At 36.9% G+C, this 18,241-nt stretch overlaps 1 protein-coding gene and 2 long non-coding RNA genes across 7 annotated transcripts in view; 1 reads left to right on the top strand and 2 right to left on the bottom strand.

Moving 5' to 3' along the window:
- Window positions 1-18,241, bottom strand: part of LOC147838080 (uncharacterized) — a 982,747-nt gene that overhangs the window by 759,904 nt on the left and 204,602 nt on the right. The gene's annotated exons all lie outside the window — the stretch shown is intronic.
- acp5b (acid phosphatase 5, tartrate resistant b) lies at window positions 3,332-16,298 on the top strand. Of its 5 annotated transcripts, NM_001002452.1 has the most exons (6): window positions 3,347-3,558; window positions 6,551-6,744; window positions 9,249-9,376; window positions 9,458-9,649; window positions 12,444-12,591; window positions 15,899-16,298. In NM_001002452.1, exons 1-6 carry the CDS (start codon window positions 3,483-3,485, stop codon window positions 16,142-16,144), a joined length of 984 nt encoding a protein of 327 aa, NP_001002452.1. In that variant the 5' UTR covers window positions 3,347-3,482; the 3' UTR covers window positions 16,145-16,298. The 5 variants fall into 5 exon arrangements, 4 of the variants coding, with proteins under 4 accessions (XP_087164576.1, XP_087164577.1, XP_087164578.1 ...); XR_015524380.1 differs by lacking the exons at window positions 12,444-12,591; window positions 15,899-16,298 and adding an exon at window positions 11,291-11,793 and having other exon boundaries at window positions 3,332-3,558; window positions 9,458-10,153; XM_087308450.1 differs by lacking the exon at window positions 6,551-6,744 and having other exon boundaries at window positions 3,332-3,558.
- On the bottom strand, window positions 3,448-7,135 carry LOC147831115 (uncharacterized). Its single transcript, XR_015525242.1, has 2 exons — window positions 6,093-7,135; window positions 3,448-6,034 (listed from the first exon to the last, which is right to left on the bottom strand). It is a non-coding gene; the product is annotated as an uncharacterized LOC147831115 (long non-coding RNA).

Below are 18,241 nucleotides of genomic sequence, written 5' to 3'. Positions count from 1 at the left end.
AGAGAAGATTTTTTTCAACACATTTCTAAACATAATAGTTTTAATAACTCATCTCTAATAACTGATTTTATCTTTCTATACAGCTTAAAGTGACTTAAGGCGTTACTAGGTTAATTAGGTTAACTATGCAGGTTAGGGTAATTAGGCAAGTCATTGTATAACGATGGTTTGTTCTGTAGACTAGCGGAAATAAAAATAAAAAAAATCCCTTAAAGGGGCTAATAATTTTGTCCCTAAAATGTTTTTTAAAAAAAATAAAAACTGCTTTTATTCTAGCTGAAATAAAACAAATAAGACTTTCTCCAGAAGAAAAAGTATTATCAGACATGCTGTGAACATTTCCCTGCTCTGTTAAACATCATTTGGGAAATATTTAAAAAAAATTATAATTATAAAAAGGGGGCTAATAATTCTGACTTCAACTATATATATATATTTACACACACACACACACAACTGCTCGTTAATGCAAATTTCTAATCGGCCAATCCAGCAACTCAATGCATTTAGGCATGTAAACATGGTCAGGACAGTCTGCTGCAGTTCAAACCGAACATCAGAATGGGGAAGAAAGGAGATTTAAGTGACTTTGAATGTGGCATGGTTGTTTGTGCCACACAGGGTGGTCTGAATGGTTAACAGAGAATGGCCTGAAAAAGAGAAAATATCCAGTGAGCGGCAGTTCTGAGAGACCAAATGCCTTGTTGATGCCAGGGGTCAGAGGAAAACGGCCAGACTGGTTCCAGCTGATTAAAAGACAACAGTAACTCAAACACTCATTACAACCAAGGTATGCAGAAGAGCATCTCTGAACGCACAACACATCCAACCTTGAGGCAGATGGGCTACAGCAGCAGAAGACCACACCGGGTGCCACTCCTGTCAGCTAAGAACAGGAAACTGTGGCCACAATTTGCACAGGCTCACCAAAACTGGACAATAAAAAATTACGTTGTAAAATAAAATAATAAAAAAAGAAAAACGTTGCCTGCTCTGATGAGTCGATTTCAGCTGCAACATTTGAATGGTAGGGTCAGACTTGGCATCAACAACATGAAAGCATGGATCATCCTGCCTTGTAGCAAAGGTTCAGGCTGCTGCTGGTGGTGTAATGGTGTGGGGGATATTTTTTTTGGCACACTTTGGGCCCATTAGTACTAATTGAGCATCGCCACAGCCTACCTGAGTATTGTTGCTGACCATGTCTATCCCTTTACAACCACAGTGTACCCATCTTCTGATGGCAACTTTCAGCAGGACAATGCATCATGTCATAAAGCGTGAATCATCTCAAGACTGGTTCTTGAACATGACAACGAGTTTACTGTACTCAAATGGCCTCCAAATCATCGGATCTCAATCCAACAGAGCACATTTGGGATGTGGTGAAACAGGAGATTCGCATCATGGATGTGCAGCCGACAAATGTGCCGCAACTGTGTGATGCTATCATGTCAATATGGATAAAAATTTCTGGGGAATATTTCCAGTACTTTGTTGAATCTATGCCACAAAGGATAAGGAGGTCCAACCTTGTACTAATAAGGAGCACCTAATAAAGTGGCTGGTGAGTATTCGTTTGTGTGTGTGTGTGTGTGTGTGTGTGTGTGTGTGTGTGTGTGTGTGTTTGTTTCTAAAATGTATGATTGTTTAAAACATATTATAATAATTATTATTATTATTAATTTTTTTTTTTTACCAAAAATAAGACTTTTTTTTTTTAAATATATATATGTTTAATATCTTTACTACAAATGAGTTTAACTATGGGCATACTATTGCATAGGCATTACTATGTTTACTTTAAATGGGAAATATTTTTTGTGGTTGCACCATAGTCCTTTTAATACTTCTCAATTTTGTACCGGAGCTCATTTTCAAAGTACACATTGGTTTGCCTGCTTCAATCCTGCAGTCTCAGCTGTTCATGACTTGCGATTCAGTGCAAGTTAATGATGTATGAGATGTGCTGGATTGCTTCCAATGTCAACTCTTATGAAGCCTGATATGATATTTGGGGCGGTATCTCACCAGTGGATCAGTACACGGAACTTCACATTACACTGATATTAAAGATTAACTCTGGCTGTCATAGTAACAGACTGACAAAAAAGTAAATGATATACAGTACTTGAAAGGTATATACACATACACTGCACACACACGATTGCTGTGTAAAATGTAGGAAAGGAGAGAGCAAAAACACCAGTATAAATGAATAGAAAACAAATAAAAGTACAGAGGGTGCATTTTAGGACTGTTAGGGCCCCCAAATCAATAAAACCGCCCCTGGTGATAAGTAACACTTTTTATTTGTAATTAAATATGTTGTTGATGTTAATGGTTAAGTAGTATTTGCAGTATTAACATTCAAAAGAATTGTTTAATTGTTTTGTACAATACAAGTATATAACCCTAACAGTAATAGTATATTAATAGAAAATTATATACAGTTGAAGTCACATTTAATAGCCCCTCTTTGAATTTTTTTTGTCTTTAAATATTTCCTAAATGATGTTTAACAGAGCAAGGACATTTTCACAGTATGTCTGATAATGATTTTTCTTCAGGAGAAAGTCTTATTTTGTTTTATTTCGGCAAGAATAAAAGCAGTTTTTAATTTTTAAAAACATTTTTGGGACAAAATTATTAGCCCCTTTAAGCTTTTCAATAGTCTACAGAACAAACCATCATTATACAATGACTTGCCTGATTACCCTAATCTGCCTAGTTAAGCCTTTAAATGTCACTTTAAGCTGTATAGAAGTGTCTTGAAAAATATTTAGTAAAATATTATTTACTGTCATCATGGCAAAGATAAAAAAAATCAGTTATTAGAAATTAGTTATTAGAACAATTATATTTAGAAATGTGTTGAAACGTCCCTACGTTAAACAGAAATTGGGCAAAAAAATAAACAGGGGCGCTAATAATTCAGTAGTTTTACTTTTTTGCATTTTATTTGCCTCAGAGAGGTCACTTGAGTTGTAGATTTATAAAAAATAATCATAAAACATCAAGAAATTGAGCCCATTTATTATTATTATTATTATTATTATTATTATTATTATTGATTATTAACCATTTGTTTTGTAAGGCCAATATTTGGGATTATCAATATTTATAGAGTGAATAAATATAAAAAATACTCATCTGGATCCTTTTAAATAAAACATTTACTATTATATTTAATTAACTACACAATTAATCTAAAGTAATCTTCCTGAAAGCAAGAATCATTAGCATGTTTTATTTTCTCATGAAGCTGACAGTGCCGTTCATTTGTTTACACTTTAAACTGCTGATCATTGGCCACCGCATCATGTGCTTCAGTCTTTCATTTTCACCTCAGTACAGGAAGCTTGTCATAAACCACATCTTGTTCCCCTGAAGGTGTAAAGCAGCGAGTGTATAGTCTGTTTGCGTCGCTGTAACTTTTTGTTTTCACAAACTTAAAGCGTTTTTAGGATCTGAAGCATGATATGGCGAAGAAGCTGGCCTTCCTTCTTATCTCCTGCCTTCAGACATTCAGCACAGCAAGTCAGACAAACCAACAAGGTATTTCTCAAGTATTTTCTCTAAATGACTATCTTTATGATGCTAGGAAGAGTAAACGTAACGACCTCACGATGACAATGCAAACTAACCAGTTCTGTAAGAATGTTTCATGTGATCAAGTGGCTTTTTAAATATACATCATGGCTGTAACCACTTTGAGGTGGACCCTCAGATATTAGAAATGCCAGAATATTATAATATTGGCATTTTTTACACTCTTATGCTGCCCTGCATTATGAAAAGTTCATATGTTAGGATGTCCATTTTGACCAAAAGTACAGTTATACTGTATTTTTAGGCTGGCCTACTTGACTCAGCAGTAAATAATGCTAGTTAATGTCAAAATGATTGAAAGGGCCAATCAAATTGAAGTAGGCGGGGTTTGGAGCTCACAGAAGCAGAGTGAAATTTCCAGTGCGATATGGCAAGCTGTTTATCATTTAATCTAAAAGTATGTTCTTATGATAATAGTATTTTATAGCTACACTGCTAGACTTTGCAGCAATTTTACAGTTGTTTACTGCAAAAAGCCCAGTAAAATACCACATACATTCTTTACAGTTCACTCCTGTAATATGCACTCCTTTGTGGGTCATTTTAAAAGTTTTACAGTAACTTACGAGATATTAGAATTTTTGCGGTATTCTACTGTAATCAAGTACTGCTACTGTAGTTAAAGACAAAACTAACTTGTTTGTAATTTATTACATTCAATAGTAAATGCACAAAACAAAAGTTTTGTAGTGTAAAATGTAAATAAATTACAGAAAAAGTACTGTAAAAATTGTCATACTGTAAAATTAAAATGTGGTAAAGGGCGTTTTACCATTAAAAATAAGTTGCGGTAAGGATATTTTAATGAAATTGCGGTAAGGCCCGGCTTTTGTAAAGCACATCTACAGGTAAGTTTCTGTAAAAGGGCAGTTGCTGTAACTTGCTGGCAACAGTGAAGCCAGTAAATTACTACCAAAACATACAATAAAATGTCTAACAATGTACTAGTGCAGTGGTTCTCAAACTTTTTTCATCAAGTACCACCTCAGAAAAAAATTGTCTCTCCAAGTACCACCACAATGAGCAGTATTGAAATACAGTAGCGTAGTATTGAAATATAGCAGCTACAACTCTGCAAAGTAAAAAAAAAACATGGCAGATTACCTCAGAAATATAGGCTACATGTCATATATGGCATATTATATACATCATTTTTGAAATGTGTATAGCATGTACATGACATATTTCATTCCTCCGCGTACCACTAGAAGCAAGCCTGCGTACCACTAGTGGTACACGTACCACAGTTTGAGAAACATTGTACTAGTGTTTTCCATTAGAGAGAAGTACTTATTAATTAGCTACTAGTGCTTATTTTTTGGGTACTATTATATTTTTAAAAGACAACATATTTATATTAAGAGTCTAATATGTATTTCATTTATTAGATTTTTTTTTCCGTTTGATTACATTAAAAGGTCCCACTTTATATTAAGTGTCCTTAACTACTATGTACTTACATCAAAAAAATAAATACAATGTACTTACTGTGGTCATAATGTATTTGAGAACACTTGTGGTGCTTTTGAGTTGGGATAGGGGTTGGTTAGGGACAGGTTTGGTGGGATGGGTAGGTTTAACGGTGGGTTAAGGTGTAAGGGATGATCAACAGAGTATTTACAAATGTAATTACAAAAGTTAATTACAGAGGTAATTACATACAGGTATTTAATCAAGCATAAGTACACAATAAATACATGTATTTACACAATAAGTACATTGTAACAAACTATTAATTTCTGTGTAAGTACATATAAGTTAAGGCCACTTAATATAAAGTGGGACCCATTAAAAAACAGGTGTCACTTTAAAAATGCACACCTCTAACGTTATAATGAAAGCATTGCTTTTCTAGTTTTTATGCTCATTGAGGACAAAATTAGTTGTGTTAAAAAAAAACCCCACAAAGATCGACATCTTTAGATGTTATTATTATTAATTATGTGTATATGTCTGTTCAAATACACACCCAAAACCCAAACTTTCGCTCTGCTTTAAATTGCATGTACAGAATCCGCTTGGGAAACAGCATCTATTTATCACTATGGAGCGCGTCAGCTGACAGTCACACACCGCTATTTGTTTTGAGAATTGCATAGGAGGGGCGACGGTACCTATAATAAAAAGTAAAGGGAATCCCGACATTTTTTATTTATTTCAAAGTGTATTCATGCTGAAATAAAAACGAAAGCACAGAACAGACTCTTATTTCAAGAGCGAGGGGCATATAGGGAATATTGGCTCTTTAATGTTTATTGCCACCCTTTAGAGCAGTGGTCACCAAGCTTGTTCCTGGAGGGCCGGTGTCCTGGAGATTTTAGCTCCAACCCTAATCAAACACACCTGAACAAGCTAATCAAGGTCTTACTCGGTATACTTAAAACATCCAGACAGGTGTGTTGAAGCAAGTTGGAGCTGAACCCTGCAGGGACATAGGCCCTCCAGGATCGAGATTGGTGACCCCTGCTTTAGAGAAAGACTGAAAATACAGGAGAAATACTGCAAAATATCTTTATGGGATAACAGCGGAATATAACTGTAAAATACGGGAGAATCCCGGGAAAAGAGGGAGGGTTGACTAGTATGGCTTTATTTCCCCTTTAAATGGCTTGCCATATTAGGTTCAATGTTAATACGGCTTGCCATAAGCGCATGATGAGGGCATAATTACTGAGGCACAAATGAAAGTTAGCATTTAGTAATACAAACTACTTGACAATTTACCTCAAATATGGTCGTTTAGAGCTGAAAATATGGTATTATTCATGCGATTCCTAAATGAGAGCAAGAAGTGTTTTGCATATTCAATTAGTATTGTAAAAGTGATCCTAAAATTTATTGCTTTCTGTAGAGTTAGTCAAGTTTTATGTTTAATAAAACCAGTTGTTACCCAGTGTTCAAGACGTGGTTGCAGTGCAAATGTTTTCTGTCTCTGCAGCATCTTCTCTGAGGTTTGTAGGGATTGGGGACTGGGGTGGCCGTCCTTCATACCCCTTCTACACTCCACATGAGGCCGACACTGCGAAAGAACTGGCCCGGGTTGCTCAGAGCTCCGGTCTGGACTTTGTCCTCAGTCTTGGGGATAATTTCTACTATGATGGAGTCAAAGACGTAGATGACACTCGCTTTAAGGTGATCACCGTTCTCTGAGGCATCTGGTAACGTTATAAGGAAGGCAGTGTTTCCTCAAGTTAAAGGGATAGTTCTCCCCCCAAAGGAAGGAAATATAATAGTTGTTCCAGACCTGTTTGAGTTTCTTATGATTTGTTTTTACTAGTTTGGTTTTCAACATCAGTTTACAGTTTTATTTACAACAGAAGAAGGAAATGAATGCAAGTTTAGAGTAAATGACGAGGAAATGTTAATTTTGGCTTGACCTAGCCCTTTAACTGCATGCTTATCGTCAGGGTTTGATGTTTGTAATGATGAAGTAACAGGTCTGGAGAGGTTGAAGAGCACAGTTGGACAAAATGAAGGGTATTTGAGATCAATGAACTGGTTTACACTCTGATAATGCAGTTTTAAAAAAGAAAGAAAGATAAATATCCCCCTCTAGTGGCAGAGGAAGAGAACGCAGACAAGCTTTTGCCTTGGGATGTTTATACCTCGGAACAGAAGTCTGTACCATGATGTCATATAATCTAGCTTTGGCAAGCCGTTTACGTTTCAGTTTAGTTTTTTCCACCAATTCTGGATTTTAGGTACCACGAAGGTAGCTCAGCTCCTCCGTAAATGAGAGGGAAGACTTTAATTTTACCTGAAACATAATGGTACCACAACATATACATACACACATATATATATATATATATATATATATATATATATATATATATATATATATATATATATATATATATATATATATATATATATATATATATATATATATATATATATATATGCGTGCTGATTTGGTTCTTAAACAAACAAAACAACAACACATAGTTCTTAAAATTCCTTGATTAGTTTTAAATATTTATGCCAAATATACCCTAGTACAGGGGTGGCCAACCCTGTTCCTGGAGAGCCACCTTCCTGCAGATTTCAGTTGCTACCCATATCAAACACACCTGAACCAATTAATTAGGACCTGAACACCACAGGGTAATTACTGTCAGGTGTGTTTGATATGGGTTGCAACTGAAATCTGCAGGAAGGTGGCTCTCCAGGAACAGGGTTGGCCACCCCTGCCCGAGTACATTAATGGTAATTATTCTGATATACGGTGGGGGAAATAAGTATTGAACACGTCATCATTTTTGGATGTTGGTAGCAACCAAATAAATCCATATATGCAAAGAAAACCAATCTAATTAGTTTACAAATTAAGTTAAGTGTAATAAAATTAAGCGAGGCAGGAGAAAAGTATTGAACAATCAAAGAAAGGGAGGTTTAGAAAGGCATTGAAAGCCCAGACAGCAGCTGAAATCTTTCAGTAGTTCTTGAGCAATCTTTTGCAGTGTTGACACCGCAGATCAACATGCATTACACTGAAATCTTACAAGTTACAAATTTGCACCAATTGTGGAATTTATCATGACGATAGCTCAGCTCAATACAGCAGTGATTAAAGTTGAGCTGCCTTCATTTGACCTGAAACCTGTCATTATTTACTGTAATTTGTGCATAGTAATCATAGTTTGCCATTGTAAACAAAAGTAAAATCAGATGTCTCCTCAACTCATTATTTGGATTCAATGTAGGCCTAATAACAATAGTAATAATAATTAAAAAGTCACAGTAGAGTAAATGTCTAGATAGTATATTTGACGATTTGATGCAATTATGTAATTTATGATAATTTCATTATATATGCAAAAATAAATGTAATTTTGACCTTGAGACATATAGTTATAATAATTTTTTGTTATGTTTATATATTTAGTTTTTAATATTTACAGTTGTAGTCAGAATTATTAGCCTCCCCCTTTTTTTTTTATATTTCCCAAATGATGTTTAACAGAGCAAGGCAATTTTCACAGTATGTCTGATAATATTTTTTTCTTCCGGAGAAAGTCTTATTTGTTTTATTTTGGTTAGAATAAAAACAGTTTTTAATTTTTTTAAACCCAATTTTAGGGACAACATTATTAGCCCCTTAAGCTGTATTTTTTTTCTTGATAGTCTTCCGAACAAACCACTGTTATACAATAACTTTCCTAATTACCCTAACCTGCCTAGTTAACCTAATTAACCTAGTTAAGCCTTTAAATGTCACTTTAAGCTGTATAGAAGTGTCTTGAAAAATATCCAACAAAAACTATTTACTATCATTATGGCAAAGATAAAATAAATCAGTTATTAGAAATGAGTTATTAAAACTATTATGTTTAGAAATGCGTTGAAAAAATCTTCTCTCCGTTAAACAGAAATTAGGGACAAAATAGACAAGCGGTCTAATAATTCAGGGGGGCTAATAATTCTGACTTCAACTGTATATATTCTTTATTCTTATTCTAATTTTGATATAATAGTGGAGATATAAACTGTTGTTACACTTTATGACGCTTAGTCTTCTTTAAATTTTGGGGAAAAGTATGATAGTCCCCCACCCCCCCAGAATATGTGTTATAATTTGTAATATTCTTTTAAGTAATGTTTTAAATTCTAATGCAGAGATCTCTGCTCTTCAGTTCAGCTATGAACAGGTGTTCTCTCATCCTGCACTGATGACCATACCGTGGTATCTGATAGCAGGAAATCATGATCATCGTGGAAATGTGTCTGCGCAGATCGCCTACTCCAGCCGGTCTGAAAGATGGTGAGCCAGAGTTAAAACACTACTAAACAATGTAAAGATGAGCATTAATGACCACAGGGAGCTTCTGTTCGTGCTTCTCAGGATCTACCCAGACCTCTATTATGAGCTGAACTTCAAGGTGCCTCACAGCAACACGTCCCTCACCATCCTGATGACCGACACTGTGGTTGTGTGTGGGAATACATACGACGGCCTCGATCCTGTAGGGCCAGAGGACTTGGCTGCTGCTAACAAACAATTGGCATGGATTGAGCAGAGACTTCAAAGTACCAAGTGAGTATTAGACTGCATTAGTGCCACCTAGGTTTTCAGCAGTGCCGCTTCTGCAAGTGCTTTTCCAAATTCTAGGGATTTTATAGTCTTTATTTTAGTGTTATGTTAAAACTAGCTGGCTACTGGGAGAATCACAGCATTACAGACTTTAATTTGAAGCTGAGAAGTAAATAAAAGGCAGACAACAAACAAAGATACAAGATTGTGTACTTTACAGTTAAATTACTACATTCCCATAAAGCATTGCGAATGACACAATCATATTAAAAACAAAGAAATCTTTAACAATTCAGTTGTTGATTGTTTCTATAGAAACATTAATTAACATTCATAAAAAATGAATTAAAGAAACATAACATTAACATTAATTCATGCGTATATCTTTGTACATATTGTTACGTGTTTAAGTTTAATAATTAAATGGATGAAACGTAACAATCAGTGAGTCTACTGATGCTGGATGAATAAGGAGAAGACACAACCGCTTGTTAAGTGAAACAAAAAGTAAGCAGGGCTTTACATTAACACCCGCCAACCCGCCAAATGCAGGTAGATTTCAGCTTTGTCGGGTTAGTCACTCTCACTAGCCACTTTGGCTGGTTGAAAATAATTTTTAAATTGTGTTTTTCTTAAAAGCAGGGTTCTACTATAAGAATGACCCAATATGCGTACAAATATGATCTTAGAATGGAGAAACAGCACGACTAACAAAAAAGAGCGAGCATGCAAGCAGAAGAAAGCAGATGAATACCGAATGAGAGGATAATAATCACTCGCGCTAACAGCTGATGTAATGCGCGCGACTGTTTAAAGCCTGTGCGCGCTCCTGTTTCCTTCCTTGAAGCACACTTGCCTGGAACGCAACTGTGATCGGATCTCTTTCAAATAGTCAAGCAAAAAAGTAATGCTAATGCACACACAGTCTTGCTGCTTTCAAGAGCTCCAAATATGTCTTTTTGTAAGCAGCACCGTTTGCTTTCGCTTTGAACAGATTATTAATTGGCCTTAACCCTGTGATCATCCTTCCATTACCACACGGTATGTTTTTAACCTGTTTTGTTTTTTACAACATCATTGCTTTAATATGAGATTAACTCTCCATTTATGTGTAGTTAACTGGTAATCTGAGAGACCTTTAGCGAGGACAGATTACTGTGCAGATTTTTGACATGACAATAATTATTTTTAAAAGTCAATTGCTTTTCTTTGTTTTTTTTTATAGAAACGTTTTGTTAAATAAAAAATATAGTATACAGCTATATTTTGCTTGTTTGACACATTTAAAATTTGTGGCTATAAATAATTTTTGTTTGGTGTGGTCAGAGATAAATTAGGTAAATCCTTAATTTTGAGTTCTGAAAAGTTATGTAAAATAAAAACTAATTGCAGTATAACACTATGAAACCATGACCCATTTGCTCATACACGACACACAAAACGTGAAATGAACGAGAAGGCATGTGGACATAACACAAAATCTAAATCAAGTAATTTTAGCATGTCAAAGTCATATTTATGCATATAAAATATTTTTCCAACAACAAAATTGTGGCTTGTGAAAATGCAGAGTGGCTAGTAACGTTGGAAAACTACTAGCCACTGTGTCTGGAGATCAAAAAAGTTAATGTAAAGCCCTGAAAGTAAGTATTTATTAAACAGAAAATGTCAAACAATGAATAGGAAAATGTAAATGTAATTTTAAATAATTGAATTAAATAAAGAAAACAGGAGTGTTGCCAAAACAAAGAAATAAATATAACAAAATCTAACTAAACCCCAACCCACCAAACTGACTGATCAAAGAAAAATGCAGAAACAAAACCGTAATCTTCAGCACGTAGCTTAACTAAACTTCATAACTTCCAAACATAATTATACATGTGGCAATGCCTCTGTTAACTAACTAATACAGAATTATCCCAAGCTGCTCACATTACTAGAATTCTATTAAAGTACACACACTGTTAGCCATTAGCAAAACAATATCTCATATAATCCAGTTCTCATGAAGATCGTTCAAATTCTCCTTAGACAATAAACTGAGCTGCACAAGTTTATCTAATAAATCAATCTCTCAATAAAGAGAAAACTAGAACACAGCAATTGCAAACAAAACCTAGCGAAGCTAACAAGTGAACAGGCCGGAGGACAATGGTGATTGACAGCTCACTTGTTCCTCCACTCTATTGGAGTTTTCATTCCAAAATGGCCGCCGCACCCTCAAGTGGCTTTTTCCCAAATTACAGTAGAGTGTTGCCTCGGTCATTCTAAGCTCTTTGACAGGATCCACAACAAGAGAGAGAGAGAGAGAAGAGATTGCAAAACAGAAAACAAACAACAAAACACCACAAAACATATGTGAAATGTAACTATGTATTTATACAAGACTTTAACTGAATTGTTCTATATAAATATTAAAAGGGATATATCGCATCCAAAATAATGATGCGTCCCAATTTGCATACTTATAGCAAATCACGGACATCATTATGAACTTGGCAATTAAAGAGTTGAAATCCTGTAGTTTTTAAAAACATTTTTGTAGTTTTGATCAGGACTGAAGTTGACTAACAGATTTTTGCAAAATATTCATCTCATGCATTTTTACAGCAGTTTAATTCAGTGTTTTAATCCTGAACATAAGGAAAGGATAGTAGATTTGAGTGGTACACAAAGCTTATTGTACACACAGCACAACCCCTCACATGTTCAGCAGGAAATAAGGGGAAAAATCCACAGGAGGACTGAAATAAATCTGATAGTCATCAAATGAATCTTGCTTATTAATCCTCAGGGCGGATTTTGTCATCGTGGTTGGTCACTATCCCATCTGGTCCATCGGTCATCACGGTCCAACCAAGTGTCTCATATCAAAACTCAGGCCCCTTCTGAAGAAGTACAACGTCTCCCTATATCTGTCTGGTCATGATCACAGTCTGCAGGTCAGTGTCTTATGACAAATTCCTCTGCAATATTAGACATTTTAATGTTTAACCTTCTGATCTTTTGCTCCTTGTATTTAAAGAAGAAACTCTCATTGAGAACAAACACTTCTGAACACAGCAGGGTTTTATCAGAACAAGAAATATGTTTGTTATTTAAAGGATTCATTCTCTAAGTCAAATGTCAAATTCTCTGCCCTTTGCCTAAAAACTGAGTTTCCATGACATATAATGAGCAGATAGCAGACAAAAAACAATGCCAGACTTTAAAATCCATCCATTTGGAGCTTTATTTACTTGTTCCCAGATGTTTCTTGTGTACAAAACTATTTACAACTATAAGTTAACTAATAAAGCTGCCACAGCTGGTTAGATGATGACACATGGAAAGTAATCTTTTATTGTGTGTTGCCACATAACGTCTGTTTAAAACACGGTGCTTTAGGCAGAAATTCATTTATTCATTTTGCTTCGGCTTAGTCCCTTTTTTCATTAGGGGTCACCACAGCGGAATGAACCGCCAACATATCCAGCATATGTTTTACACAGCGGATGCCCTTCCAGCTGCAACCCATCACTGAGAAACACCCATACACACTCATTCACACACATATAATATGGCCAATTTAATTCATCCAATTCACTGGAAACCGGAACTCCCGCCAACACGGGGAGAACATGCAAACTTCACACAGAAATGCCAAATGACCAAGCTGGGACTCAAACCAGCGACCTTCTTTCTGTGAAGCAACAGTGCTAACCACTGAGTCACCCCAAAGGCCAAAATAATAAAGTTTAATATAAAAGTTTAAAACAAAAAGTGTAATATTAAGTTTAAGGGTCTTTTCAATCTTTTCACTCAATCCTTCTTTTTCGGCTTAATTCCTGCTTTGTTAGGGTTTGCCACAGCAGAATGAACCACCAATTTTCTTCTTTGTAGCACCTGCAGTATTAATTAAAGCGTTATGATTAATCATAATCAAAATTGTCTAGACTTACTCGCGGCCAAAAAATGGACCGGCCCAAGGGGAATTCTCTTGGTCCTCATGATTAGCCAATCCGGGCCTGTGTTGGATACTTCACGCACTCAAAAGCTGTAGGAGGAGGTGATGCTTTCGCGCGCTGATGTTGGTTTAATTTATTTATTTTGGATTATGAAAGCAAAATTCTCCTACGACTGTGATTATACCGCCTCCTGATGGTGAATGTGGTTATACTCATGGCAGGTATTATTTGGTAGTTTGGTCATTTATTTCACTAACTTGGCAACCGTCCCATGCACGCTAAGCTATTCCATGATGCCCCGTGAGAGAATTCATAAATAAGAGTGAAGCGACACATCAGACGCTGGTAGGTCACGTAACCATGACAAAATGGCGGATGTAGTATGTCCGAATTCCATTCATACTTCTCACGTTCATACTGTATAGAACATACTTTTCTAGTGGCCTAGTAGTACGTTTAAATTCAAATGCAGTACCTACTGAGTAGTTGGCAGTTTCGGATGCAGCCTTAAGCCTGGTTTATACTTCTGCATCAGGTGATCAGCGTGACCCACAGCGAATGCAAACAACTTTAACCATAAGGTAAACACAAAGCAACAGTCTTCATCCGGAGCTCCTTGTTAGCAGTCGACACTTGCTCCGGCTCGACTCGCCCGGCTCTCGGTCCCGCCCACACTCATCATCGCTTCCAGCCCACGGCGCATGCAACGCGCGTAGCTGTGCATTTATACTTCTGTGTCCTGTTTCTGTTGTTCTGCAATAACACTTTCGAAACGCTAGCTGGCAGTGAGGTGTTAATATTCCTCCGTGTCGAGATTCTTCACTGGTGTTTTGTTTTTTCTGAATGCTTCTCTAATGGCTTAAATTTTGAGGCAGGAACCGGCGGACGTGCAACAACTTTAACCATGAGGTAAACGCAAAACAAAACTTTCCATCTGGAGCTCCTTTACGGGACTCCACACTTGTAAACAATTGCTCCATCAGGCTCACGCGGCTCTCGGTCCTGTCCACACTTGTCAGCGCTACCAAGCCGACCAATCACAGAGCTTGCGATATGCATCGTTGCGACGTGTAGTTAAATTTTTTGAGAGGTGCTCGTCAGCGACGCAGATGGCCACGGTGTAGGGCTATGCGTACACGCAGAAGTATAAACCAGGCTCATGCGTTGACGCATAACCCTACGCCGTGGCCGTCTGCGTCGCTGACGAGCACCTCTCAAAAAATTTAACTACACGTCGCAACGACGCATATCGCAAGCGACCGATGTAACCCACGGCGCATGCAACGCGCGTAGCTGTGCATTTATACTTCTGCGCGCTGTCTCTTTTGGTCTGCATTAACACTTGCAAAACACTAGTTGGCAGTGAGGTGTAAATGTGTCTCTGTGTCGAGTTTCTTCGCTGGTATTTTGTTTTTTCTAAATGTACAAGTGGCTCAAACTCGCTCATTTTGAGGCAGGAACCAGCGGGCGTGCAACAACTTTAACTATGAGGTAAACACAAAACAAAACTTTCCATCCAGAGCTCCTTCACGGGACTCCACACTTGTAAACAAGCTCTCCATTGGGCTTGCGCCACTCGCTCTCTTTGCCGCCCAGACTCGTCAGCGTTACCAAGCCAACCAATCACAGAGCTTGCGCTACATGTCGGTGCGACGTGTAGTTAAATTTTTTTGAGAGGTGCACGTCAGCTACGCCAACGGCCACGGCGTAGGGCTATGCGTCAACGTGTATGCTGCGCCGTAGCATAGGTGTGCGCTTGACGCAGAAGTATAAATATAAAATTATATACCATGCTGTTGAGTGTGTAAGTGCATAAGTGTATAGTGTGCCATTTGGGACGCAGCTTTAGTTTTGTGAATTTGGAGTATATAGTGTGAGCGTGTGAGTGACTTTTGCGCATTTACCTTGATGTCTGGGAAAACCAAAATAAGCAGCTCAGCTCTCAGAATATAGTAAATATAGTAAGTGTATTTATGCACGCACACACACACATACACACACACTATAATCTGTTTACTCCATTTACGCCATATAATAATCTTTTTTGCACTGGGCCTGTCTAAACCGTTAATCCTGCCAACTGATGATCAACTGTAAATATTACACCTTTGACCTCTTCCCAACAGGGAAAACCACACACAATCAAGAATGCATGATTATATGGTGTCAAGGCTTTGCAGTCAAAATATGTCATTATAATGGAAGTCAATGGGGCAAAAACAGCCCCCAACATAACGAAAGGCTAGTCAATGTGAACAATACACAACAAAACTTTAAATAGAGTTGTTTTCTTTGTCGTCAGTTCATCAGAGAGGATGATGGGAGTTCGTTCGTCGTCAGTGGAGCTGGTGTTGAGGAGGATTCGTCCACTGACCACAGGAAGAGCTTCCCCTCGGCTTGGCAATTGTTCTCCAGCCCCGTCAATCAGACGTCAGGATCCTTCGTGTACTTTGAAGTCAATAAAAGTGAGATGCTGATCAATTACCTGCAGCCCGACGGGAAGTGTGTTTACCAGACATCCGTCCACAAACACAAAGTCCAACTTTGAAGTTGACCTAGTCTGAGTTTAATGAACAGAGAAGTCACTTCTGCGCACTTTACTCTTCATTGCAGTTCCTTGTGTGTTTACGTTTAGACTGAATTTTACATTTTAATTCATCTCTGGTTTGCTCTGTAGACAATAAAACACTTTGTATTTTTGATTCAGTATTATTATTCATTTTAAAACAACCGATTCACTATTGCACAAATACAGTGGGCTCAGTTTTAGCGTAGTAGATAAGTGACTCTTTTTGAGTGAATCAAAAATATGAAGTGTCACCAGCGTATCTAATTAATGACTCTTATGAACTGGATCTTTTAGTGAATCAAAACAACTGCGTCCCAATCCTCATACTATCTGTCCTAAATAATATTTGAAAATAAAACTAGTATGTCCCAAACCATAGTTTGTTGAAAAGAGTATGCCAGAGGTATTCCCGGATGGTTTGCTAATTCCGGCAAAAAATCTAAGTGTAGAAGCGTTCATACTCTAACCGCTGACATTGCCCACAGTACATTGCGCATTGGACTCAAATTCCAATAGAATTACAAATGCGTGTGAAAAGTGTAAATAAACTACAAACATAATGGACGCGCGAGACCAACCGTCTAGAGAGGCTTCGGTAAAGATGTTTGAATGACTATTAGTCAAATATCTAGCCAACTGGAAAATATTTAAATCGCATTATATGTGTTATATTTCATCTGCAACAACACCCTGCTAAAAAAAAACTGCTTAAACTAGCCTAGCCTGGTTGGCTGGTTTTGGCTGGTTTTAGCTGGTTAACCAGGCTGGTTTTAAAGGGGCTGGGAGATGACAAGCTGAAACCAGCTTGACCAGCCTAGCCAGGCTGGGAGCCCAGCCAACACCAGCTATGTCCAGCTTAAACCAGGCTTGTCAAGCTGGTTTTAGCTGATCGTTTTACCAGCTGGAATGCATAATGATAAAAATTATGTCAACATAACAGCACAATGGGTTTACTTACATTATCTTTGTACGGTCAGCTTGATGCTTTTAAGGCAATTAGTTTACTTGCTTCAAGTAACTAATCACTGTTTACAGTGTACAGTGTACTTGTTAAGCCAGTAAATATTTCATATTTTTTTCCTTTTAATTTAACATTTAACACATTTCTACGAACTTACAGTTGGGGGCGCTATTGACCCATTTATTTTCCTCAAGTAGTTTGACTGTATGTTTTCATATAAGGCTTATTATAATACATCATTTGAAGTAAGAAACTATAGACAAAGACATGCATGCTGATAAATTCACATGTGTTTTTGTATATTTATTAATGTATATAAATATAAAAAAAAACATCAGTACCATTTCCACTGGATTCACAGTGGACACGTCTGTCGTATATTAATAAAAGTTGTGTACCAAATTTACAAAAATGAACCAGATTTAACATCGTTTTTATGCTTCGCCATGGACAGATGCACTATAATAAAACTTGAATATTGGCACAACATTTCAAATACTTAAAATTACACACATAAACAACAAACAACTTCAATAGCTAAAAACAATAAATTAGTCTTTCGTTTAATAAAATATGCTCTGATTTAGAGTCTCCCAAGTGCCTACAAAAAAACCCATCAGAAATTATACAGTATTTCCCTTTGTTAGCAGGAAGATGAAATTAGGTAGTGCTTATATCTACAGTTGAAGTCAGAATTGTTAGCCCTCCTAAATGATTACCCCCCTTGTACATTTTTTTCCCTAATTTCTGTTTCAAGAGTTTACACTTAGCTGATGATTGGTAATTAGTAATTAGCTTGTTTGGCATGCTGTCCCGGGAGACAGCCCTGAGCTTATAAGATCCTCAAACCCTGGGCTCCCTCCTGTTAGCAGGGCGAAAGGGGAGTTTGAGCTAAGGTAGATCTTGATGAACTCCCCCTAGTTTTTTTCTGGCTGTTGACAGATATAGGGATGGCTAAGGAGAGATGTACGGCTTGCTAAGAGCAATTTGGTATGTTCAATTTATTTAGGTTGCGTGTTTTTTGAACTGGGGAACACGAGGTAAACCCATGCAAGCACAGGGAGAACAAGCAAACTCCGCACAGAAATGCCAACTGATATGGTCAGGACATTAAC

The sequence above is a fragment of the Danio rerio genome, chromosome 24 (genome assembly GCF_052040795.2).
Source record: "Danio rerio strain M-AB ecotype USA chromosome 24, GRCz13ab, whole genome shotgun sequence".
NCBI lineage: Eukaryota > Metazoa > Chordata > Actinopteri > Cypriniformes > Danionidae > Danio > Danio rerio.
The sequence above is the reverse complement of the archived record's forward strand: the minus strand, read 5'-3'. Positions and strand labels throughout refer to the sequence as shown.

What these genes read in the sequence shown, in the direction of transcription:
- acp5b (NM_001002452.1), top strand. Translation starts at nt 3,483, where the DNA reads ATGGCGAAGAAGCTGGCCTTCCTTCTTATCTCCTGCCTTCAGACATTC. An exon ending in TAGATGACACTCGCTTTAAG is followed by an intron (nt 6,745 to 9,248) that starts GTGATCACCGTT and finishes TCTGCTCTTCAG; the next exon opens with TTCAGCTATGAACAGGTGTT. An exon ending in GTCATGATCACAGTCTGCAG is followed by an intron (nt 12,592 to 15,898) that starts GTCAGTGTCTTA and finishes CTTTGTCGTCAG; the next exon opens with TTCATCAGAGAGGATGATGG.